Source organism: Sipha flava, unplaced genomic scaffold, assembly GCF_003268045.1.
Source record: "Sipha flava isolate LNK unplaced genomic scaffold, YSA_version1 194_pilon_pilon, whole genome shotgun sequence".
Lineage (NCBI taxonomy): Eukaryota > Metazoa > Arthropoda > Insecta > Hemiptera > Aphididae > Sipha > Sipha flava.
In genome coordinates, this window is record NW_020272758.1 from 1,703,747 (window position 1) to 1,728,314 (window position 24,568).

A 24,568-nucleotide genomic window follows, 5' to 3' on the forward strand; every position below is an offset into this window, starting at 1 on the left:
TATTTTTAACGCACCCGATCATGTGAATACTATCTATTGAACGTGTTTGTCCACATGTCATACAGTAAGATTACTATTTTTCATTCGTCTAGTTGACATAGCAAAGCAACGCCGCGGTGTATCCAATGAGACGGATTCTCGTCGGTGTCGAGAAATATCGGTAATACGTAATTGGTGGAGTGGCCCGTCGTAGACAATATTCCTCTTCTCTCAGAAGTATTGTACACCGGACACGTATACCTGTTTCCTATGTGTAAATCGTCTTTTTTCGTAGGTATGAACCACACCAACGGCAACACGTCCGTGAGTACTTTCGGCAACTGTTCGTCCAACACCATTCTGTAATCCAGACGATCTTTATTAAATAACAAATTTTGGTCAGAATACGGTGGCTCAAAAATGAAAACATAGCCGGCCAAAATTCTTATTTCCTCAGAATTCTAATGTCTAGGTCTTTTGCTTTAGAACATATCTCAAGAGTAAAACATTCAGGCCTAGTAAAAAGATCCGATTTAGATAGTTTTTTTTTTTTAGAAAACAATTTATATTTTGCTATCGATAGTTTATTTTTAATTTTCAACTATTCAAATATGTGCGCATAAAAAAATGTATCTTTCCCACTGGAATTTCAAACTTCAAGTTTTCATTAGAAACGATAATCAAAATGTTGATATAGTCGCGTGTAACTTAATAAAAAATGTAATTAATATTGTATGCATATAATAATATAAACAGAATTATTATCATATGATTTGTAACGTTGTGCATTTCTAACACTATGGACGGGGTTAATATTAGTCATAACTTCATAATCGGGTCTACGCTATACTGTCTTTTTATCTCATCTTAAATAAATAAACTGATAAAATCTTCGATTTAATTATATTGGTTGTAGGAAACTAAACTTTAAGTACATGATGATCATTGACAAAAAAATCACAGTTTCAATGAAAAAAGCTACGCTTTGTCTACTTCGATCGTTACGTTATGGGTATACCTTTGAGCCGGCGAAAGAATGGGGCAAGGAGAGCTAGAACCCCAAGACTCGTACGTCCGACAGGGCCCATCGTCTCAGCCCTATATTTTATTGTACTAAAGCATGTACAAGTAGTAACCTAACCTGGACCGATCAGCCCCGGTATACCTAATTCTATTTTGCAACGAGTCTTACGCATTCGTGCGCCTAGGGTGTTATAAGAAACGTTTCTACCGTCTTCGTTCGAACAGGTATTCCCAAAGATGCAGAACATCGAGTTCGGGCCGACTATAGGTTGTTTTCGGATCACTGTTGGATTAGATTAGAGAGAAAAAGAACTTCGGTGGGCGCGAAAAATAAAATATTATCTTTCGGCGGACCGTTCGTCGGGTGCGATCGCCACGAAACGCGCGACAAACTTGTTCGGGGTTAGGCGCGGCACGTACCTGGACCGGTCCCAACGAGCTCCGTCCAAAAACAGCCCGTAACAATAGACTCCGTTCTCGGGCGGTGCGTCGGCCCGGTCGCGTCGCTGCACTTGGAAATCGAAACGCAACCGGTCGACGGGTGTCGCGTGACGGCGGGCGAAGTTTTGCAGCGCGGCCGCGAGAAACGATCGGGCGGCAAAGAATCCGCTGAGCCAAAAATCGTCAGGTTTGCCGTTGTCGTGCCATGTCTGAAAACGAATGGCCTAACGTTACGAACGAGGACGGAAGTCGGCGCGCGTCAACACAAACGTTCGATGCGACACCAACCGCAACGTTCGAATGGTGACCCGTCAAAATATCTCCGGTACAAAATATCTTTGCGAAAAACATTTTACTTTCGATTATTGTTATTATTATTTATTAGAAATATATTAAAATAAAATGTTCTCGCAACAATTGTTATTCATTAAAGATGATGTATTATTATATTTTTTGTACATTTTTTAAAATTATCTCACGCTTCATGCGGTTTTTAACTTTGCAATTCCTCTTAAATACTGAGTAGCTCTTGTTCCGTTCTCTACAATACGTAAAAGTCTTTCGTCATAGTTCTAATATATTTTTCTTTTTTTTTTTTTTTTTTGGACTAGGCTCTCTAGAAATTAGTATTTCTAATTTTTCGAAAAATTCATTATTAAAATCATAATATACTCGTATTTCTAGATTTCTCTTTAAAATACTTTTATTCGGTATATATTATGAATACTTGTTATATTTATTGTTTATATGTTGTTGTATAATATCTACATTAAAAATATTCATTGTTTTCTCTTAAAATTAGTTTTACTGGAGGTATTTTGACGTGAAAGCCGTTTAAATTATTACTACTCGAAAGACGTCGTTGTTCCTTTCGTTTTATCCGAGTAGACGCACAAGAGAAACAAACCGATAACGATCGTACCATCGATTGAGTTGAATCGGAAAACAAAAAAGCCAGTATAACTATATAAAAATATTTTACTCGTCCGTCGGCTACAATTTATGCATCGTGCATTTATTTTAGAAACCACCATTGAACGATGTCGTCCAGAGGAAAGTTAATGTTTCGTAAACGTCTAAATGTTTATCTTCTTTCGTCTATAATACACGTTCGTCCTAACAGTGAAACGGACAAACAACGGTATTATTTTTTTTCTAAATGCTCTAACATTGGTGTTCGATAATCTTACGAAGGTCGAATAAATATGTTATTAAATATTTATAAGTTTTAAGTAATTATTGATATGTTATTATATTTCGTATCAAATGAATGACGTTTCTTTTGTAAATAATTGAATAAAAATTAATCCGTAGGCATTTATAATAACTGTCCAGAACAACAAATATTTGTCAAAAATATCGAGTGATAACATTTTATAATACAATTATAATACAACTTTGTATGCATTTTTGAAAAAATGTCAGATAATAAAAAAAACTAAACATTTTGAACATGTGCGTAACGAAAAATTATTTTTTTTCAAAAATCATTATATCTCAAGAATTTCATATCGCAATGCATATTTGTATATTTTTTAATATTCTTAAATCATAGTAATATTTTTTTTAAACATTAAAATACAATATTTCGTACGAATAATGATTTTTAAAAGGTCACTAAATCGTTAACTAACAGTGTATGCGAGTCAGTGGTTAAACGTTCGAATAATAAAAAAAATTACGGTTTTTTACGACGAATAACTACAGTAAGATGCGTATAAAGTTAAATCTAAAGAAATAATTGGGTTTGTTTCTGTTTATCTTTTCCTATTAAAACAATGTTATAATCGTTTAAGCTGTACACATAACGTGGCTTACTTGCATGAAATTAAGTCGTTCGATAAAATCACTTATATACCCTCCTAAGAACTTAAGACTCGGATAAGAAAACTTTGACCAGAATGATGGGTATTTAGCCGCGGATAACGATAAAGCCATAGTTTCCAGTTCGGGCGTCATAGTGATAGCGCCTCTGATAGCCCTTATCAAGTCCCGCAAACTTTCACGGATGATGGACAGCAGAGCGTTGAAACGTTCCATTTCCTGCACGAGAACCGCGTTCATGGACTCAGCGTACGTGACCGGGTACCTCGCCGCCGCCGCTTCCACGTCGAGACCGTCCGGGAGCCTTGTCAGAATGTCGGACGCGATCGCCACCAACAGGTCTTCCGACGTTTTGTGACCGTCCGCGACGCCGACGGACTCCACTACCGACAGGTACGAATGGAACAGCTGAGACGTCGTCTGCAGATCACGGGCGATTGCTGAGTTCACGTGCAAGCCGAACACTTCCGGGCTGACCGTGGTCGGAATCTCCTACAATCATACATCGATTATACATCGATAAACTATGAACACCTTACGATTTAAACCCGTAATTTGGCCAGGTCATTATGATCCGTTTTTTTTCCTTTTTTAATTTCTTACGCGAATTTGTTTGATGAAATCGTCGTAATTTGTACGGAACGGGACACCGTATCTCCGGTCAACATCACAAAATAAATAATACGGGTCGTCCACTACGCGTGGACAACAGAATACGTTCAATATCGTGTTCATCGTCCGCCTGTCCCAATTATCGGTCACCCTGCCGCCGTAATTGCATTCTCCAGTCAGATACGTGAAGGCCTCGAACGGCACGTCGTCGAACTCGTTGATGTACATCTGAAAACAATTTACTCGTCAGCCAAACCAAACAACTATATGTCTAGCGTATGTGTATATATTATTTTTTTTTTTTAAGGCGAAAACTTGCTTGGAGCTGCTGAATAGAAATGTGGTAATCGGACTCATTAAATTCGTATGGTATATTCCATCCGATGTGCCCGAACTTCCTTCGTTCTTGCACGACCGCGTGGAAAAACGTGATTCCGTACAACAGCTTCGTGAACACCTGTTCTTTGCCAGGACACCCTTCAAAAAAGTTTTGATCGCTCACGGGATACGACTGATAGCTGCGGAGTATGTTGGCTTGCAATCCCGTAGGGGACTCGTTGGTCATCTTTACGCCGTTTTGGAGCACGGACACTGGGAACTGAAATACGTTTTCGTTCAATTATTTGATTTCGATTCGAAACACGCGTGCACGGGGCAATGCACTCTGTTTTCCGCCCGCGGTACCTTGTCCGAAGGATAGCTAGTCAGCCACAGTCTGAACTCGCTGTGGACATTGGACACGTCGAACGAATCGCAGATCTCTTCCAGCTGCCCCATCCACGAGGTGGCCAGATGACAGTTTTGCAAACACACCCATGCGCCTGTTTTTTGCGCTTCGCGGATCACCACCTCGGCTATAGGGCCCTGAAACAGCATTGAATTATTTGCTCACATCAGTTATGGTTTTGGTTGTTAATAGAAAACGTATTCGTTATTCACTTGTCCTTGGCCAAGCGAAACACTTCGAAGGGCTTTCACTTGTCCCATTTTGTCGGCGAATTGCATCAAACTTGCCACTGGATCTATGCCGGGCGACAGGATAAACACGAGCGGGCTCAGGCAGCTAGAGTCCCCATAAGACGTCTGCACATTAAACGGTGGTGGATAAATAAACTTTTCTCCAAGTTCGCCCGCTACAAGTTTAGTTATGGCGGGTATGACTTTGTCGGGTCTAATAGTGCGCACGATAAGAATACGTTGAAAATCGCTTGTTTTTTCGTACCAAGGAACGGGGAATTCGGAGTCCCCAAAATCGGCCAGATCGTGATAGTTTTTCCAAACGTCCTCGTTTTTTATGAAATCATCTTTTAATCCTGAAATAATTACCAGTTACAAAATGTACCTATTTGATTTAATTAATTGCACCCACCAGTGTACGCGTTTAGCTCGTCTAAACGACAAATTTCGTCCCAATTCTTATCAGGAAGCCAATTGGATAACGGATTAAGAATATTTTCTTTTATACCGACGCCACCAGTCACAAGAAACATAAGTTCTTGTTTGTCAATTTTTTTTTCAGCTCTGTAATATTAAACGTTCACGGGACATAAAACAAATGCAACTATTCCACGTAATATAATGTCATTACTCACAGCATTACAGTAGTGCACATAATGAAAGAAAACAACAACTTATCCTTTTCAAATAATGACCGACATACATTTGCGTATAAATTATACGTAAATGTTTCTTTTAGAGCTTCCAAACGTTTACTGATTATTTTTGATTTATTTCTAAATGAACATTAAAATAATAATAATTGTATTTTAGTCATATTGATTCGTTTAAAATTAAAGAAGAATATCTAAGACATGTCTTTCATTATTTTTCGAAATATATGGTATATATATTATATTAACTAAGACTATTTTATTTAAGTACTATGTCTACAAAAAAAAAAGTTAAAAAAATGCTCTAAAAAAATGTATTATGAAAATGAACAAATTATTTGTTCTATATAAAAATTAATTGTAAATTATATTATTATTTTGCTATATTTTCATATTTCCATTTCTTTTAACCGTATGTTTGATTAAAAAGGCGTTTAGTCACCCTAATTCAATTATACAATTGCATATAATCTATTTTCGTAGATAACACGATTGCTGCTAATGAAAAATGTAGTCTTTGATTTGACAGTCACAACGTCTCGTTATTTTTTCTAACATATTTTTAAATACAATAATTCATTAAAAATATGGCCAGTGAGCAATCCATAGTATTTATAATCAATGATACAATGTAGACAACATTGTTGTCTTTATAAGTTAAACATTTAAAAATACAAGTTCGATCAAAAATATCATTTCGGAATATAATTTATTGGAATTAAAATGTTTTCTTTTATATTAATTAGTTATTTATATATTTTTATCACTAAATTTTCTATGATTACAGTCTATGCTGATAATAAATAATTATAAACTATAAACTATAACTAAACAATAAGTAACCAGGTACTCACGCTGTTTCGATTGTCATAGTAAATATGTTGATAAACCAAGTTAAAGAATACTGATACATCGGATCGAGATTAGGCAAATCAGTAATGCAGTAGTAAAGTATAGAACAGTGGTTTGCGATTGGTTTATACTGTAGCCTAAATTGATCGATAACTGCAACGGTTTCAATCGATGCCGCTTGTTTTCGAGTGATTTCTTTAGCTAATATCTATAATTCATGCAATGCTATGATCGTGACATTTAATTCATGCGAATAATATATTTCCGTGATATTAACAATACTCTCGATCAATTTAACAACTATTATACTACTTACTTTAGAATTATCTAAAACATCAACCGCGTTCTCATCTTCCAAAATGTTTCCAGGAGCCGAAAGTATTTGTAAAATATTGTTTTCGACGTCCAGCAGTGCTTTAGCGTTTTCTGCTCCTTCGACTATCAACTGTTGCCTTTTCGACTCCAAATCTGGTCTGATATTACAATATCAATAAAATGCACGCCACGTAACAAAATACTCGTAACACAGATGATGATATTTACCGCTCCTTCGCCACGACGATTCCTAACAATTGGTCCTCCAGGCCCTCAACGGTTAATGCGCAATTGATAATGGTCACTTTATTAAATATTTCCGGTAGATAATGTGGATTTCTAAGCTTTGATGTGATGTATAATCGAAATTTCGGGTTATATTCAATAATTTTATTCCCGAGTGCTATGTACATGGACTTTCCTACAGCATGGAAAACATTTAAATTCAATGATAATTATTCTATTAATTGACAACATCGACTATAATGTACATTTTATTATAAAACTTAACTATATTCAACCACAATCCACCATTTCACCTGTATTCTCGAATAAGATGTCATTGTTTAGATAAATATTTTTTTAATAGTATTCGTTTGTATTAAGTACTAGTAATAAGACTATTTATTATTACTATTATTATTATTATTATAATTAATATTGTTATTACTTTCATTATTCGACAAGATTAAACTTTTATAAAATCTAATAACCTTTTATGTACGTCTGCTTCAATAATACCGGGTCTAGAGGCGGTTCCAAGTCTTCTAGTACGTTTTCGATTAATACGGGTTTCCCGACTTCGATACCGACCTCAATGCTTTTCATATAATTTGGATTAGTCAACTTATCAACTATTATGTCGTTCGATTTTTCCATCGTCTTAATCCATTTATTAGCTTGGCCTTGGGGATCAATTAGTAAAGACCACCTTTGGGACCCATCCATAATGATGGCGTTGTTGATTGAAAAAGAATCCATTGGTAAACCATTTATAGTCCAGTTTTGAATTTTAATTGGCATGCCCAAAACGTCAATTAGACTAAAACTCTCCGAACTAGGAATTTTTAAATCGTTACACAGTATTTTCCATTCATTGACTATCAAGGACCTGGAAATAAAAGTGGAGTATGATATAACTGATTTACCAACACGCTAATCCCATTACCGGAAATGTGATGTAAATGGAGCCAAATACGCGATTATACCACAAGATATAAGAATGTCTCCAGGTATGCAATCGTAGTTGGTTTGAAGCTCTTCGGCACGTAGAGCCCATCGATGTTTCTCGCCCCCTAGACTTCCTAAAACGTTTACAATAATATCTATATTTTACAAGTTGAAAGAAACAGGAATAAAAAAAAATAAAAAATTGAAAAAAAAGCAATAGAAAATATTGTATATTCTTAAAAACAAAAAAAAAAATGAATTGTAAATATTATCGATCTTCAATTATAATTTGTAAAATTTAATTTGAAAACCATCAAATGGAATTTGTAAATCTTATTTAAATCATATCTTTTTACTGAAAACTATCGAGCTATAAAAGCTATAATAGTTTTCTAAAATATTTATTCAAATCATGAGCACATCATACGCTTTACCGCATAATATGATGTCAGCTGTCAGTACTCACAATGCGCCAATCATAATTCCAAACTAAAGGAGCCAAAAAAATATATGCGATAGAGAAACTTTCTGTATTATGAACACTGAGAACAAAAGAACTATGTGGTTGATATTATTTTAAAATCAACAAATAATTTACTTACATAGACTATTTTTAAAACTTTTACACACTATAAAGTTAACCAAGGGAAAAAAATACAAGAAGACAAACAAAAACGATATAGTCAGACGGAAATATTTGAAAGAATACAATACAATACAACACAACCCGGTTGTCGTGTTCAGCAACCGTTTAAAAACTATCTTCGATTAGTGATAATCCCATTGATAAGCATTTATTATATTTTATCACCATAACAGGAAAATTTACCGAATAGTTAACAATACCAAACCGTTAACACGCAGTTCTAGCAACAATATTGCTGTGAGTTCTATCGTCAAGTCACGTACGTGTAATATTTATGATTCTTTGCTATGCAAAGTCTTATGGAAATAAAATAAACATACACTGGGAGACAATTTACATATGATATTATGTACCACCAACCTATGAGTTTTTCAGCTTTAATTAGTTTGCTTTCACACAACGCTACTTCGGCGAGTAGTTTTTCTTTATACAAAACAGTTTCCTCTAATCGGTCTTTAAGCGAATCCAATCTTTCTTGTAATTGCCTGACTTCGTTTCGCTTTTCTTCCAATATCGCCATCGTTGCTTCATACTCGGCGTTAGCTATTTCCAATTTTTCTTTTTTCGGCGCCACAACTTTAATGACTTTATCGTACATGTCCAAGGCGATGATCCACTTGCACAGACCCTCTGCAGCGCTGGATGCTTTAGCTACGATTGGCGGTTTGAAATTCGGGTCCGGAAGATACGTCTTTCGTATGATAGCCATGATTTGAGACGGAATATTATCTTTGTCGTACTCCTTTAACCTTTGCAAAAAATTGATGTCACCCAATATGCGTTTGCTCGGACCCCAATAATCAAGTATCTAGTGAACACATGATTATGATTATCTATCATAGAAACGCTTTTGTACAATTATATAAAAAATTACTTTTTGTCCGGGTTTATTAGGATCGGGGATTTTGTCTGGTGATACGCCTTTCATCACGCACACAGCTGCCATCACGGTTTTAACCATTTCAGGAGGATTTTTCATAGACTTTACTAATGTAATATCGGTTGGTTTCAAAGTATTTAAAGCATCAATTGCATCTAATAACGTGAACGATCATGTAATTAAATATTACTTGTACACACTTCTTATGAAATTAATGATTATAAAATAACGACATGAAATTATTGAATATAATTTAATATTGTATAAAGAATCATCATATTGTGCAACAACAACATCGTTGCTATTAATAATGTGTAAAATCACGCCATATATTTATTAGCGAATCAGATATTGTTAAACAGTGGCGTGAGACTTAGGTCAATAGGTCACTTGTATATAAGGCCGACTTTTAGCATACTGTCTGAACTCTATTATAATATTACTTATGTGTAAGTCATGTGTTTAGTAAATATTACTTATTACTAAAAACAGTGTAGTCATTTTTGTCCAGATCTATCTACAAACATAATCCTAAACTCAACAGAAATAATCATCTATCTTATGATGAATGAAAAGTCCTAAGTGATTTTCATAATCGACAAATATTTTATTCCAATTAATCAACTTAGAAAAAATAATAATGATACATTGTTATATTAATAATACTTGAATTATTTAATTTAGTTTCACTAATTCACTAATTTGATGATTCATATAAATCTTTTGATATTAAAACATTTTAATTAATAAAAATGTTGAGCTTAGTTAAATTATACTTAGCTCAAAAAAACAAAAATAAATTATACTTTGTTTTTTTTTTAATAAAATATGTATGATATTTATATCTATATTGACCAATTTATAAAATGACTAAGCACGTGCACTATTGTTATTGGTATTATATATGAATTGCTATGTTGTTGCTATTTTAATCACTTGTGATTTTCAAAAAAGTTTATTTCCAAATGTTAATGAATTATTTTTCCACCAAATGATTACAGTGAAACTTCTATACAATGAATTCTTATAGAAAAAAAATTTGTTATAAAGAGGAATTGGTAAAATATAATTACTTGATTAACAATAAAGCTCATGGTTTCCAGATAATAATTTTTTAAATGGAAGTTTCACTAAATTACCTTCTAAGACGGGTATAGCTAGAGCTAAATCAGCTTCACATTCTGTTTTCAAGTCATTAGCCGCTTCTGCTTGAACATTTGCCACTTTTTCATCCTCTTGCACTCTAGCGGTAGCTTTTTCCACTTCAGCTGTCTCACGAGAAATCATAACCATCATTTCCTCGGTATCCTTTTGTGCTTGTTGAAGTTGAGGTTGGAGTTTGAATAAATCTTCTTTCATCTGACTAACTTGTACGGTGGCATACTCTAGTTCCTGGAGGCCACCGACATAACGCATTTTCGCTTCCATAATTTCTTTTTGTTTCCGATTAGTGCAATACGTATAAGCTTTTATCAGATCCAAATATGATGCCGATGTAACGTACGTATGACGTCGTGTTGTTGAATGAAATTCCAAAGATAGTCTCCTGAAATTAAATATTAAAATTATTATTCATGTTGAAAATCATCATTATTGGGTACTTATCCAACCCAAACTTACCTAGCGTCAACATGAAAATGTTGACAGGCAGTGATTGCAGCGTTTTTAATACTGTTAGATAGATTCACGCCTTCCAAGTATTTATGTGCAACCATTTCTAACGCAGCTTCTGGCCAGTCCTCGAACCAATCAATTGTACAACAACTGACCATGGAAGGGAAGCGTCTCAGTCGATTTCTAAAAGTTGAGCCAATCGGGCTGAAGCATAAACAAATATGCAGATTTTGTTTACAGCGATTGATAAAATAGTTGAAAACGACCAGCGGAGCAATATCCAAATTCCTATTTCCTCCTTGAGCCGCTAATCTAACCATCTATAACAAATGGAATTTAATTAAAATCCGAACAATTCCTACGTTTATATTTACGTCGTAAAATAATAATAACTAAACACGAGGCACCTCTAATATACTTTGTTGTTCATCTAAAGAAAATAAATTTGCAACCTCTCCAGAATTTAACAAGGCATCAATATCTTGCAGAAAGTATTCTTCTTTTATTTGGCCTTCGGTGAACAGAAATACGGTTGGATGATTTTTTCCTCCAGATTCCTTGAGTACCGTTTTCAAACTATCCCTCCACTCATTTATTCCATAACTTTTCGTGATCTCGGGTTGAAATACACTACAATTGCACATAGCCGCTGCTAGTCGAGTAAGAGACTGTCGACCTGAGCCTCCCACTCCAACTAATAATGCACATCCACCAGGTATCGTTAATATTCTACAAATCCTTGAGAGATGTTCAAGAGCATATCTATGTGATTGATAAAAATTACAAAATATATATTAAAACAAATAACACCTTTAATCATCTTACTTAAAAAGAACTATGTTGAGTTTTGACTTGTGTGCCTTATCGTATTCATTTATAAATGCTTGTGCTATTTCTTCGAAGTGCGACAGAGAAAGTGGCTCTTCATACTTTTTGTCTTTCAAGGCATCAACGTCCATAACGTTAGTAAATAAAAGATTTGCCATATCTTGATAAATGATCGGCTAAAATTTATAATATTCTATTATTGTCTTCATATCAGTTAAATGCGAAAAAATACTGTGAATACAAACAGTTGAATCTGATAAGTTATTGAAAACTACATCAAAAGTTTCTTGGAAATTTTTATTCACGCTGGAACGAATTTCGTTAAATAGCCATTCTCTATCTTTATCTTCAATAAGCCGATCATAAAATACTCGCAACACTTCATGTACCCACAACCTATAAATAAATTAATTTAAATTTGCTAAAATACTAACATTATCACTATAACAAACCTCACAAATACTTTACGATTAGTGAAACTTTCTTTGCGGAACATTAATATACCGTTTATAACTTTTGAGATGTCTCTTAAATTAAATAGATAGTGTGATTTCGCAGGAGTTGGTGGTAAATTAACAATAGCTGATTTGTACAAATCAATGGTTGATTGGATCATACTATCAATAATTGGAACGACTTCTAATGTAAAACCATTCCTCTGAAAATAATTTAGTTTATATATATATATATATATATACTGGTATAATTACAAGCTAATTAAAATTTGTATAACAAACTTTCAGGCCGATTTGAAGTAAAGTTGAGTATATTTTAGTAATATTTTCGTCGCCAAATGAATTCATAGCTAACAGCCCGAAATGACGCAAAAATCGTTCACACACATCTTGTCTACTCCCACCGGTCGGCCCGATAGCGGTCAATAGAAGAATGTCCTCAAGATAAATTTTAGATTTATCGTGTAAATCATACCAATGACCATGGTCGACAAACTGCCTCAGCAGTTCTATAGGTGGTTGAGCCCCATATTGCTCTTTGGCAGGCATGTTCATGTCATCAACGAAAATCACACAAACTTTTCCCAACGGTGGACCATATACGCCACGTTTACGTTTTATGAGTTTTGATAGTAAAATTTCCTGTGTAAAATTAACTGTAGTCTGAATTGTAAACGTTGCAAAAGACGGAATGTACTTATCCAAGGATAACTTGTTCATCATGTAATTTTTTATGTAAAAACTTTTGCCCGTACCCGTAGGACCGAAAAGTAATAATGGCTTACGATGAGCGACATACATTTCGACTAAATGCGTATACCTATAAAAATAATAAAATAAATATATGATGTAGAATATTGCACGCGATTGTTAAGAGAGTTACCTAGCGGTGTCGAGCGTGTGTACTAAAGTTTGCTCGACGCTACTCATCTCTTCGAGTTTATTATTTTTTACAACTTCCCACAAATTTTTCCACGATCCTCTGGATGTATAGTTGTATACGTAGTCGTATAACATACCTTCACTGGGTATAGAAATGTCCAACGAACTTAAGGCTTCCGGTGGTTCCAAACCAGAAACCTCACCCTTCCATAACTCTTTGAAATATAGGTCGAACGCAGGTCGTGAATTCGAGTCCAACGTTCCTCCAAAACCCCAAATGGATGCGTACACAAATGACCCTTGCAAGTGATTCGTAAAATGTTCGTTAAAACTCGGGTTATCAATACTCGCAGTTTTTAGCTGCATCTCCAATATATTTAAAACGTTCCTTGAAAAAATTAAATAAATAAAACAAACGTGCAAAAATTACAATAATCAAACATACAAAACAATATTTGTTTCTCCTGCGTTAATCAATTGAGCGCAATTACGGCGCAAAAAATTAAGACAGGGAGGAGTTATCCAGTTGAATAAACATATAATGTCAATACCGTTTTGTTCCAAAGACCAACATTCTGGGCATGTTTTCATCCACGATTCAATTAATGGCTTCCAACCCAACATTAAAGGATCTAAGTAAATCATGCCGCAGCGAGACACAGTTGCAGGGGACGCCTGAAATGTTTATACTTTAATTTATCAAAACAGTTGAACTTATACTACGCGCACTGAATACTGACCCGTACGAGATCCATAACTTCAAATATCATTGACATGCAGTCCGGCATACCGATTACTTCACCGGAACTCAAGCACAACTTTTTATTATCATCCAATACTGTGTTCATGTTTTCTATCCAAGCTGCATCAACCGGACCATCAAATATTAACCACTTCCTATCCAGGGTATCTGACATTGAAAATTTTCTATAAATCGATTAAAATGTACATTAAACATTAATATATTAACATAATGATATTCGAGTATTATGTGTGTGCACACGTTGTTTAAATAAATAATAGTATACCGAAATATATTGGCCACAACTCCACTGGTCCATTCGTGCGAAACATCATCAAAACATCCGTATAGTTGACCGATTGTCAATGCTTTAGGATTCACCGTTTCATATTCAACCTTTTGTTCCCCTCGGCCTAGTTTATTCTGTAAGCTTAACGTTTCCGCGAGTAAATGAAGCAATGAAGTCTTCCCACCGAATGGTTTGCCAACCAACATAAAACCATGTTGAACTACCATCATTTCGTAGGTTTGAATCAGTTTCTCCATAAAAATGTCAATGGGCTGTAAATTGATCTTTGAACAAGCCTGTAAAAATCACGATCAAGTAAAAAATATTATACAATATTTTAAATATAAACTAACTATCTTAGCGGCATCAATTAAATCATCATGGACTGGATTTGATAATTTTAAACCAGGAAACAGATCTGAAATTATACCGTTAAACAAAGGAATGTCTTTATTTAAAAACTTGGCCGAATTAACATCTAAAATCGATCGCAGCATTAATTCTGATTCGTCGTCATCAGGAAATTTCATCTTTAAATTACCAGCTGCTATTATGACGGTCTTGACAGCTCGCATACCTAAACCGAAAATCGAAAATATACAAATAAACAATCGAGTTAATGGACTGGAGTAAAAAAAATACAAATATGTAATTAATTTATTTTCATACTTCTTTATACAGTTATATAATTTTTACATTTTCGTAGCGTAATCGGTTTCTCAGAAAATACATCAAGCTGAGAATTTTTTTCCAACACCTGTACTTACACACAACCAATATTATAACTTAATTTTTACTTATAATGAATAGACTGAAAATAAATTAATTACATATTTGTTATGAATTTAAGTTCCCGGACTGATATTGATAACTGTCAATGTACTAAAATTGAAATATATCTTTTAATTTTTGTGCTATTGTGCTCTTGTGCTATTTTACGAAACACGTAAAAATATTCTGATAGTAAATAGTATCAGTATAATAATAGCACAAAAATTAAAAAATATATTTCAATTTTAGTTCATTGACAGTTATCAATATCAGTCCGGGAACTTAAATTCATAACGAATGGATAATGCCTCTAACCAAAATCGTAGTGCGATTGAGATGATAATTGTTCTGAGCACAGTTTGTATGTGGTAACGATTTTGACAGACAATGCTCTTGCGTTTATAAAACCATAAGAATACAACGAAATCTCTCCAATCATCACATAGTCCGGCACGATCATAGCCACAGTTCTGAACAATACCTGCGAATTACGATACAATTTATATTCCATCCGGTTAGTTATCGATCGTCAGCTCTCATCGGATTCCGTACCTTTAAATTATCCGGTAACTCGGACGTTCCAGCGTACCCTGGGTTCATGGTAACGCAAACGTAGCATCTGGGGTTTAACTTTATCGCTGCGCCTTCGAAAACGAAACGGTCCGCGTTCGATCTCACCGCTTGCGCTACGGTCAGTATCTGTTGCGCGACCACGGACAGCACTTCAACGCCGACGCGATTGAACTGGTCGAAACATGCCCAAGCTCCGGATGAAGCTAACCCTCTGAAAAACTAAAAGCACACGACCCTGTGGTTAAACACTGCGGTACCCGAAAACCGACGGCCATCGACGCGTACTTTACCCATCGCCAAGTAATCGAGACCGTCGGAACAGTTGAACACGATGCACTGCACTGCCAAAGCTTTCGCCAAGTCTTTCACGGTCTCCGTTTTACCTGTACCCGCCGGTCCCTCGGGGGCGCCGTTCAAGTGCATACGATACGCGCTTATCAGCGTGTGGTAACATCGGTCCGTCAGCGGTGTGACGACCAGCCTGGGCGTGTTCCCCAGGTACTCGTACGCGTAGTTTACGGTCGCATTGGCGATACGAACCAGCACGTCGTCTTCCCAATAGTATCTAAATTAGTGATGGGAAAAAATGAATAATAGAATAATAGAATCATTCGATTATTCAAAATAATCGAATCATTCAACTATTATTTTTCGATAATCGAAATAATCGAATGATTTTAATAATCCAAATAATGATACCAGACATGTTTATCAAAAGCAAATAAATGGATTTATTTTATTTTTATTTATTTTTAATCATTGGTATAATTCCCGGTATCGGTAATCGCCACATTAATCGGTTTAACACGTATAAATATTTAGATTAATGCATTTCACTTTCACGCTTATAGATAATCATTTGATTATTTATACAACCAGTTCAAGCAATAAAATCATGAATCGTTCGATCATTTGATTATTTTTGATTTCGTTTACTAATCATTCGAATATTTTGTTTTCGACTACTAATCATTAGATTATTCGATTGTTTTGATTTCGTTTACTAATCATTCTATTATTTCCTTTACTAATCTAAATGTTTGGACAACAATCGTTATCGTTACAGCGAATGAACGAATTGCGGTCACCTCAACTGACTGAGCCATTTGAAATCGGTGTCACAAGTTACGTTGTTGTTGGCAAGCTCGTCTACCACGTGTCTGCAGTGCACGTCTAGCGTAACCAACGCACTCAGGGTTATCCTGGTCTTCTTCTTCAACTTACCGCGTACCAACTTCACGGTGCTGTTCAATTGCTCCTGCCAATAAACATTGAACGCGATGAGAAAATATAAAAATCACCCGACCACGGACGAACGGTACGGTCAGAAACTTGTGATAATTTCGCATTTGTCCTGATTTTTGCACAATGAACACGTCATGAACTTCGGCGGCCCAAAACATTTGACTGACGCACAAAACGCTTTGACCTGGCCATTTTTGGACCCATGTAGTCCGTTCTATAGTCGGATATTCGTGGTAAGCACTTTCGATAGAATTTTTCACCGATGTGACCATTTGTTCTCCAACCTGTAAATGGAATGCCAATGAGAATAAATAATTAACACCTGCGAGTTCAAGTACTATACTTAATTTCAGACTGTACCTGAAACAACCACTTCTCTACGCATCCTCTTGTGTCTACGGTGGAAATGCATTGGACGAGGACGATTTCTTCACCTTCGTTGCTTAAGAATTTCATGATATCTAAATTCTTGTTAAACTCAAGACTAGCGATTCCTTCGAAACATTTTTTTAGATGGGGTTGAACTCTTTTTGGATTTTTTGTTTCTGATAAAATCTCCAACAGTTCATCGTTCGAAAGGAAGAAAAATCTAAATTTTAATTTAAATATTATAATACCAACAAATATTAAACATACCGATTTAATATGCTTATCGTATACATTTTAACTATACCTCGAAAAAAATAAACGTTTTTTCTCCAAATAGTTGTTAACGCCTACTTTAATAGTTTCCATCATTTCGATACAGTTGACCAATGACTCTAAAATACCCTTTTGACCAACGCATTTAATGGCTATTGGGTCGGAATCGACTAAATTTAGTAAACCTCTGATAATCACATTAGTTTCCTAATAAAAATAACGTGTCAATGTTATCCGTGTCGACATGAGGAGAACATATAATTAAGTTGTATTACATCGAACAGAACTCCTTCGTTCGGCATTTGAGCAACGATGTTCTCGGCACTAAATATCGGCATAAGATAGAGCCATTGGTTCTGTACTTTTGCCCACTCTTCAAGTGTCATGATCATACGATTCACTATGTCAAACCATTCTTTTACTTCGCTTTCTATAGGCTTAACGAACGCTGAACCACGAATTGATAGGGTTTTGAAAAAATGATCATCAAGTACCGCTTGTATATCATCTAATCCGGCCAGTATATTTATTTGTGTATTCCTTTGAAAAAATGTAATCAAAACAACTAGAACCAATTTATTATAATTACAATTATTATGATCAAACTAAAGAAAAATCACATTTGGATACAACAATAAATACGATTATCAAGATGTAATGCCATCATTCGGAAAGACTAACAATTAAATATTATGTTATAATTTATAAAAAATATTTATATTATTGTATATATATATTATATATTATTGTAAATTATATATTACGTATCATTTACATAATATTTATTACGTGTTACATATTTTATTTTATTTATACCATAGAAATATAGCTAAAATATTTTCAAAACAAAAGTGACAAACCAAAATATAGGTTTTGATATTACAATCATTAAAAAAAATATATAGATTCAAAATGATTTTTAAATCCGACTAAAGAATCATAAAATGAAAACCAACTATCTATACCACGGAAAAAATTTAGCGTTTATCATGTTTGACAGATAGTAAGGTGGTAAATAAATCATCATCTCGTTAACATAAAACCCGTTGATAGGTCCTATTAAGATTGTTCATTGCGGCTCAAGAAAGAAAAGCTTATCTTAAATAGTCGCAGAGGATTAGATCATTGATCGATTTCGAATTACTATGATTAAACGGTTCGCCAGTTGCTACTTAACGTATAAGTACGATTTGCAACAGAGATTTATTAAAGATTAAACCAAGGAGATTCAACCGTTACTTCATCAAACATTGTTCCGAGCTTTTATAAAACTTTCGATTCAGGAACATTGTGGTTTAACGCGATAAAAAATTAAGATACGATATCAACTTGATAGGAACTTAAGTCAAATGAGAAAAAGCTTCGATCTGTTCACGAATAAAAATGATCAAACTTTTGGTGTACATTATCACATGAGCAACAAAAAACAAATCGTGGTACTCACTTGTACTGACTGGTGGATAACGTAATCGTTTTCCATTCTTCTTTCATTTTTTCTAACGATTTGCATAACTGTTCTTCTTTGGTAGCGCTTATACTGATAATATCAAATCTGCAGAAAACCAACTCAAATTTAGTATAGACAAACACACCTAGAGTATTCCAATGATTTACTCCGAACAGGAATTTACATTGTTTTTAACTGACGGCGTGCAATTACAAGAACAAGATTTTAACAATTCAGTATTATTTACAAACTCGAGTTATATTATTATTTTTATTTTATATTTGAGTTTTCAAACAATGCTGTATTTACACGCGTTTAATTATATCGAGTTTTTTTTCGAACATAGAACGAATACAATAAATATAAAACTCAAACAGGACCAACACAACAATACACGTTGAACCTTTTAGATTGGAAATAATCACACAACTCCTAACGAACAGTTAAATAATTATTAATCAACGAGAAGAACGTATATTTTGTTTTTGTTTTTTTTTTTTTTCTGTATAGGTTCAAACATTCCAAACAAAATATTTAAATATTATTAACAATTTTATAAACATTTTTTATTATACTTATTATAAATAAGGAACATTGACAAGAAAATAATCAAACAAAATGTATAAAATAAAGAAATAAAAATAATTATCTTAATACAAAACTTTATTATAACTATTTTAAACAAACCTATACTTACAAAAAAAAAATTAATTAAAGTAAAATGTCAAGAATTGACATTAGTGACGACGACTTATTAATATCAAGTGTTGGTCTTGTAATAATATATTCATTAAAAAAAAAAAAAAAGAAGCGTTGGTGGATGACTCCGACGTTTTACAGTCGATTCTTGTTTTGTCTTTATATAAACTCATTAATTGAAGGCACCGTTTATCAGTTTAATCCTTAAATTCCACTAGAAATATTAATTAAATACATGAAAAACATGTTTAATGAAGTTCGACTTTACACACCGTTAAGACCAAATTTCGACTGAAGAACGAAATGTCAACAAATCATGTCCTAACTGATAATGGGTCCTTTGGCATATCGTTCGCCCAACAAAGGAAACCGAACACGAGCACGCCCATTCTCTTTTATTCGTTCGGACTGTCCTACACCAATATAAGTTGTATGTGTACGTGTGCCTTCGGTTTCCTTAACTGTTGCAAATGAGCTGTTATGGCGATGCTTAAAACCTGATGGATAACAGACCCGCAAAACACAATATATAAAATTTGTCGACTATGCGTTGTGTCGATCGAGTCATACTCAAAGTAAGTTTAAATACAATTTTATTACTATATATATACAATTTATAATTATAAATAAATATTAAAATGTATAGAGTTTTCAAATCGTTTGTATCAGGGATTGAATATCAAAGTGTTGTCGAAACATTTACTCTGATTTTTGCGAATAAAATAAAACAGAATTCAATCCGTATTATGTCTCGTCGAAACTCAACGTCGAGATTTGCCTTTGTTAAAAATTTGTTGTGAATAAATAAAAAAAATAAAATAAAAAAAAATACGCTACAATAAAACATTCCTATTAACTTTCAATTCAAATGCTATCAGAACTATATTATTATTTACCTACGTAGTAAGTAAATAGACGCATAATATTTCAGTTTTCATTTCGCGCAGTCAACATTGCGGTTCAAACTATAACTTTCAAAGCTGAAAAAATACCAAAGCAAAAAAAATATACATATATAAAAACACATAGTGTATGAAAATGGAAAAATATAGACGAACGAAATATCCAGGTGACTCTGCAAACACGTACACACGTGCGGCGACAGGTCACAGTCGCCATGTTCCAGTATTTTGTACAAAAGAGCTACGGTGCGATATGATATTTCGTATTTTACAGACTGCACATGGTCGGTTCGTGTTTATCGAATACTTTTGCCAGAAAAATGATTTACGCTACTGTGCCGCTTCATTGTGCTCGCGTGCATTACGTTATTCGTAATTTTCTAACTAATTATTTGTCATCCGGACTACAGACTAAAGTTCAACTTACTGAGGCAATAGCTGTTCTAAATGCAAATCAATGATTTTCGTAAGTGTTGTGCCGGCATTTGGTGTCAAGTCGAACCCTACGAGTTCGGACATCTCTTCCCAATGCCTCTCGTTCAGAGCCGGATTACACATAATTCTAATCATTGGCATATATTGCTGAAAAACATTATATTTTAAGAGGCGAAAAGAAAGGGGAAAAAACACCAGCGTTCCGATGATTATTCAATTCGTACAATTCTAGTTTTGATTTGTTGTAAGTTTTATTCTCATGAAAAGACATCGCTTTTGTTCGATGTGGCAATAAATTTTTATTCTTTTATACATAACACAATAGCATTTTCGAGAAAAAATGCTAAATCGGCTATCGATTGAAATTAATTTTATTTTATTCTTACTTATAACTTTTTTTTAAAAAATAAAACCCTATATTATCGGCACAATCGTAAAATAAATTATTATTAATATATTTTCCTTCGTGCATTATTATTTTTTTCCTAATGAAACAATATATTATTAAACGGATTCGTTTAAATTTATATTTTTCTTTGTACTCAATGAAAAAATAAAATTCTATGTTTCACTACATATATATATAGATCTTTTCAGTTGTTATGTACGAGTCTTAGTTAAATCTTTAATCCAGCATAATACCCACATAATTAAAACAACTTCGAAGACCGAAGAAGACTATTATTTTCAACTAATTCATTAGAGAAGTACACACAAATAGTGTAGTCATTACAATATAATCAGTTTTTCTCTTTAAATTTAGGAAAAACCATGACTTAATAAATGTGTATACAATTTTTCAATTCTTTGATGTCGATAAAACTTTTTGCTTTGAATATTATTATTAGTTCACCAAATGATTAAATATTAGCCGGATATACATAAATCATTCAGTAATATCATCCTCGAAAATGATTTGAAAAATATTAATATAATAAATAATAAAAAATAATAATAAAAATTATTCAAAAAACTAATTTCTTCTTGCGACAAATGATGCCATAATTGTAATGTACATAAAATAAATAAAAATATTTATTAAAATATTTAAACAAACAAAAACACAAACTCGTATTTGAAATGTACCCAACTGTGGTTATTTATTTACATTAATCTGTTGTATGACGAACGATTCTATTTACAATGATAAACTATAATATCAGTAAATACTAACTCTAAACTCTTGCATGCTGTTTATTGTTTGGTGTGCTATTTTCAAAGGTGCAGGCCACAAGTTCATGTCAATATCGTCAATTATACCCTCATATCTTTTGCTGTAGTTTTGTGATAGCATTTCTTTGCACTTAACTCTCAATAGTTTTTGCATGTTTGACGCATCTCTAAAATAAAAAACACCGTACATTATTGGTAATTAGCTACAATCAGTTTTCATAATCAAAATCAAAATATATCACTATATAGTTTACTTGTAAAACTCATCGATAGTAATCTCAATTTCTGATAAAGTAAGTGTATCGAAATCGCCACGCATCCATATATTCTTTTTCAAAAACCAACGGTAGGAAAATGTGATGAGATCAACGAACGGTTTCGTAAAATCCTACGGATAAACATAACATATAATCATATGTTTTCATAGTATAAAATTATATTAGTTTTAATATTATTTTATTTGTTTTACAAAGAAAATAATACATTTTATGTTATCAATTATATCGTATATACGTATATATAATTTAATATGTTATATATCATAATACATATATTATAAGTTGTACTTTATATCCAAATATGTGTTGTATCCTTGTACCACTAAGTACTGTATTGATAAATACAATTTTATAGATGGAAGTTTAAAATGAAATATTTAAGAGCTGGAAACAATGATTAAATAAAAAAAAAATGAATAAATCGAAAATATTGAAATCTCTCAGTTGATAAAATGTAGAGATTAGTTTATTGAGATAATTGAATTGTTCAAGGAGAACTTACATTAAATTTGATACACTCTCTTTTTATTTTAAAATATTAGACACAGATGTTTAGCATTTCGACCTGGTATGTGCAACTATACAGTAAACATGTTTTCATATATGTAATTACTTTTATTTCATCGAGTTCCGGGAATGTGCTGATCGGTTTGTTAAACAGTTCTTCTTCCCTGTTAATCCAAGAGACGGTGTCATCAAATTTTTCAATTTTTCTTTGCAACGTGTTGACGAACTGGAAACGAATTCAATTCACGGAACCTAACTATGGCACGTGTAAACGAACATTGTTCATATTACCAGTTTGTATTCGTACAATTTGTCCACGTCGTCGATACGATCTAAGAATGCAAGGTTAGGCGCAAACGCATCCAAATCGTAGTTCAACGTGCTGATCACTTTTGCCAGGTTTTCTTCTGCGTTCGATTTTCCGGCTTCGTAAATAGTGGAATATTTGAAGAAAACTGGAGATATGTTTTGTATCCACTTGATCGCGGACGCGTGGGCTTCCCAAAATTCTCCAGGCAGCACGGCGTACTGAGATATGTTGCATGCGATCACCGTCAACTCTTTGGTCGTCTGGATCATCTCTGTCATAAACGCGGTGCTAGCGTACAACATGTAATCACCGAGCGCGAGAAATTCTTCAGAGTTTTTCGGCTTGGAAATGGCGCGCGAAACCATTTCGTTGAATTTAAAACATACCCTGTGAAATCGTTACGACTGAAAGATTTCCCCAACAAACCATAAACGGATCGCAAACTTACCAAGCTAACGAAGGCCTTATCATCATGGAATAGATAGTTACAATAAAGGAACACGAAAAAATCAAATCAAAAAAATATTATTATCGATAAAAATATTAACTCAAAAATAAACGTCTTACTTCTCATCGTTACTAAGTTGCTTGAAAACTATGTGCTCAATGATTTGATCCATATAGCTCTTGGCTAAATCACATAGATGATTTTTCATATCAATCTGGTCAATACTATTGTAATAATAATTTCAGTGTCAATACAACCGCTACAGAAAAAATTATCGCATTCACTTTACTTTCCGAGTTCGAAATTCCAACCATCTACCAGCTCTATAGCCTTGTTCCTATAACTCTGAAACCAATTTAACTTTCCTAACAGCTCGTCGTACGTGTGAGGCTCCTCCAGGTACCTAGAAAGATCTTTGCGCTGATTTTCATTTACAACTTCACTGAAATCATTTGCTGTAAACGATTCACGTAAAAACGTAACGTCATTATAATGTATAATGTACCTATTAATGTGGAATATAACGGTTTTACAATCTATTTCGGTCTAACCTAATTTCTTCAAGTACGCCGTCAGTTCATTATACATAAAATTCAGTTTTTCGGCCAAATTACATTTCGCTTCATCTAAATTCTGTCGACCACGCTTGATTGAAATAAACTGAGAATTTACCGGTACACCGAAACGATACTCCAAGGATGGTAATTCACTGACAGCAGTGTTGAGCTAAAGAAAACTACTTCAATAAATAATAATAATGATTTACCGTAGTAAAATTCACAAAATACCAATTTGAATATGTTAAAAACCAACATTTTACAATTATTTAAATTGTACTGCCGAAAGAATACTTAGAAATAAATTATATTTTAAGAAATTGCGTTTTAACTCGACAATGGTAAGGTTATGCTGAATATTAAAAAATAGTTAGAATACGGGAATTTTTTTTCTCGAAAACTGTGAGTTCTATTATTTT

The 24,568-nt window shown here is 33.6% G+C and overlaps 1 protein-coding gene across 1 annotated transcript in view; it reads right to left on the reverse strand.

Moving 5' to 3' along the window:
• Positions 1 to 14: 14 nt before the first annotated feature.
• The window catches only part of LOC112681680 (dynein heavy chain 12, axonemal-like), a 31,509-nt gene continuing 6,955 nt past the window's right edge, over positions 15 to 24,568 (reverse strand). The window contains exons 8-53 of the mRNA XM_025551963.1: positions 24,144 to 24,318; positions 23,882 to 24,047; positions 23,712 to 23,816; positions 23,593 to 23,607; positions 23,126 to 23,531; positions 22,941 to 23,060; positions 22,304 to 22,437; positions 22,051 to 22,216; positions 20,869 to 21,023; positions 18,838 to 18,945; positions 17,669 to 17,933; positions 17,425 to 17,600; positions 17,112 to 17,340; positions 16,829 to 17,035; positions 16,595 to 16,764; positions 15,792 to 16,071; positions 15,486 to 15,725; positions 15,249 to 15,414; positions 14,516 to 14,739; positions 14,160 to 14,458; positions 13,872 to 14,058; positions 13,577 to 13,806; positions 13,133 to 13,519; positions 12,532 to 13,069; positions 12,247 to 12,452; positions 12,040 to 12,190; positions 11,792 to 11,970; positions 11,374 to 11,728; positions 10,973 to 11,286; positions 10,492 to 10,898; positions 9,347 to 9,507; positions 8,833 to 9,280; positions 7,825 to 7,960; positions 7,370 to 7,767; positions 6,885 to 7,077; positions 6,658 to 6,814; positions 6,344 to 6,549; positions 5,472 to 5,612; positions 5,249 to 5,400; positions 4,819 to 5,192; positions 4,564 to 4,743; positions 4,199 to 4,477; positions 3,871 to 4,107; positions 3,262 to 3,759; positions 1,423 to 1,652; positions 15 to 339 (exon numbers count right to left, since the gene is read on the reverse strand). Coding sequence (XP_025407748.1) covers positions 81 to 339; positions 1,423 to 1,652; positions 3,262 to 3,759; positions 3,871 to 4,107; positions 4,199 to 4,477; positions 4,564 to 4,743; positions 4,819 to 5,192; positions 5,249 to 5,400; positions 5,472 to 5,612; positions 6,344 to 6,549; positions 6,658 to 6,814; positions 6,885 to 7,077; positions 7,370 to 7,767; positions 7,825 to 7,960; positions 8,833 to 9,280; positions 9,347 to 9,507; positions 10,492 to 10,898; positions 10,973 to 11,286; positions 11,374 to 11,728; positions 11,792 to 11,970; positions 12,040 to 12,190; positions 12,247 to 12,452; positions 12,532 to 13,069; positions 13,133 to 13,519; positions 13,577 to 13,806; positions 13,872 to 14,058; positions 14,160 to 14,458; positions 14,516 to 14,739; positions 15,249 to 15,414; positions 15,486 to 15,725; positions 15,792 to 16,071; positions 16,595 to 16,764; positions 16,829 to 17,035; positions 17,112 to 17,340; positions 17,425 to 17,600; positions 17,669 to 17,933; positions 18,838 to 18,945; positions 20,869 to 21,023; positions 22,051 to 22,216; positions 22,304 to 22,437; positions 22,941 to 23,060; positions 23,126 to 23,531; positions 23,593 to 23,607; positions 23,712 to 23,816; positions 23,882 to 24,047; positions 24,144 to 24,318 — 10,809 coding nt within the window. The 3' untranslated portion in view covers positions 15 to 80. The remainder of the gene's footprint in view (positions 340 to 1,422; positions 1,653 to 3,261; positions 3,760 to 3,870; positions 4,108 to 4,198; positions 4,478 to 4,563; positions 4,744 to 4,818; positions 5,193 to 5,248; positions 5,401 to 5,471; positions 5,613 to 6,343; positions 6,550 to 6,657; positions 6,815 to 6,884; positions 7,078 to 7,369; positions 7,768 to 7,824; positions 7,961 to 8,832; positions 9,281 to 9,346; positions 9,508 to 10,491; positions 10,899 to 10,972; positions 11,287 to 11,373; positions 11,729 to 11,791; positions 11,971 to 12,039; positions 12,191 to 12,246; positions 12,453 to 12,531; positions 13,070 to 13,132; positions 13,520 to 13,576; positions 13,807 to 13,871; positions 14,059 to 14,159; positions 14,459 to 14,515; positions 14,740 to 15,248; positions 15,415 to 15,485; positions 15,726 to 15,791; positions 16,072 to 16,594; positions 16,765 to 16,828; positions 17,036 to 17,111; positions 17,341 to 17,424; positions 17,601 to 17,668; positions 17,934 to 18,837; positions 18,946 to 20,868; positions 21,024 to 22,050; positions 22,217 to 22,303; positions 22,438 to 22,940; positions 23,061 to 23,125; positions 23,532 to 23,592; positions 23,608 to 23,711; positions 23,817 to 23,881; positions 24,048 to 24,143; positions 24,319 to 24,568) is intronic.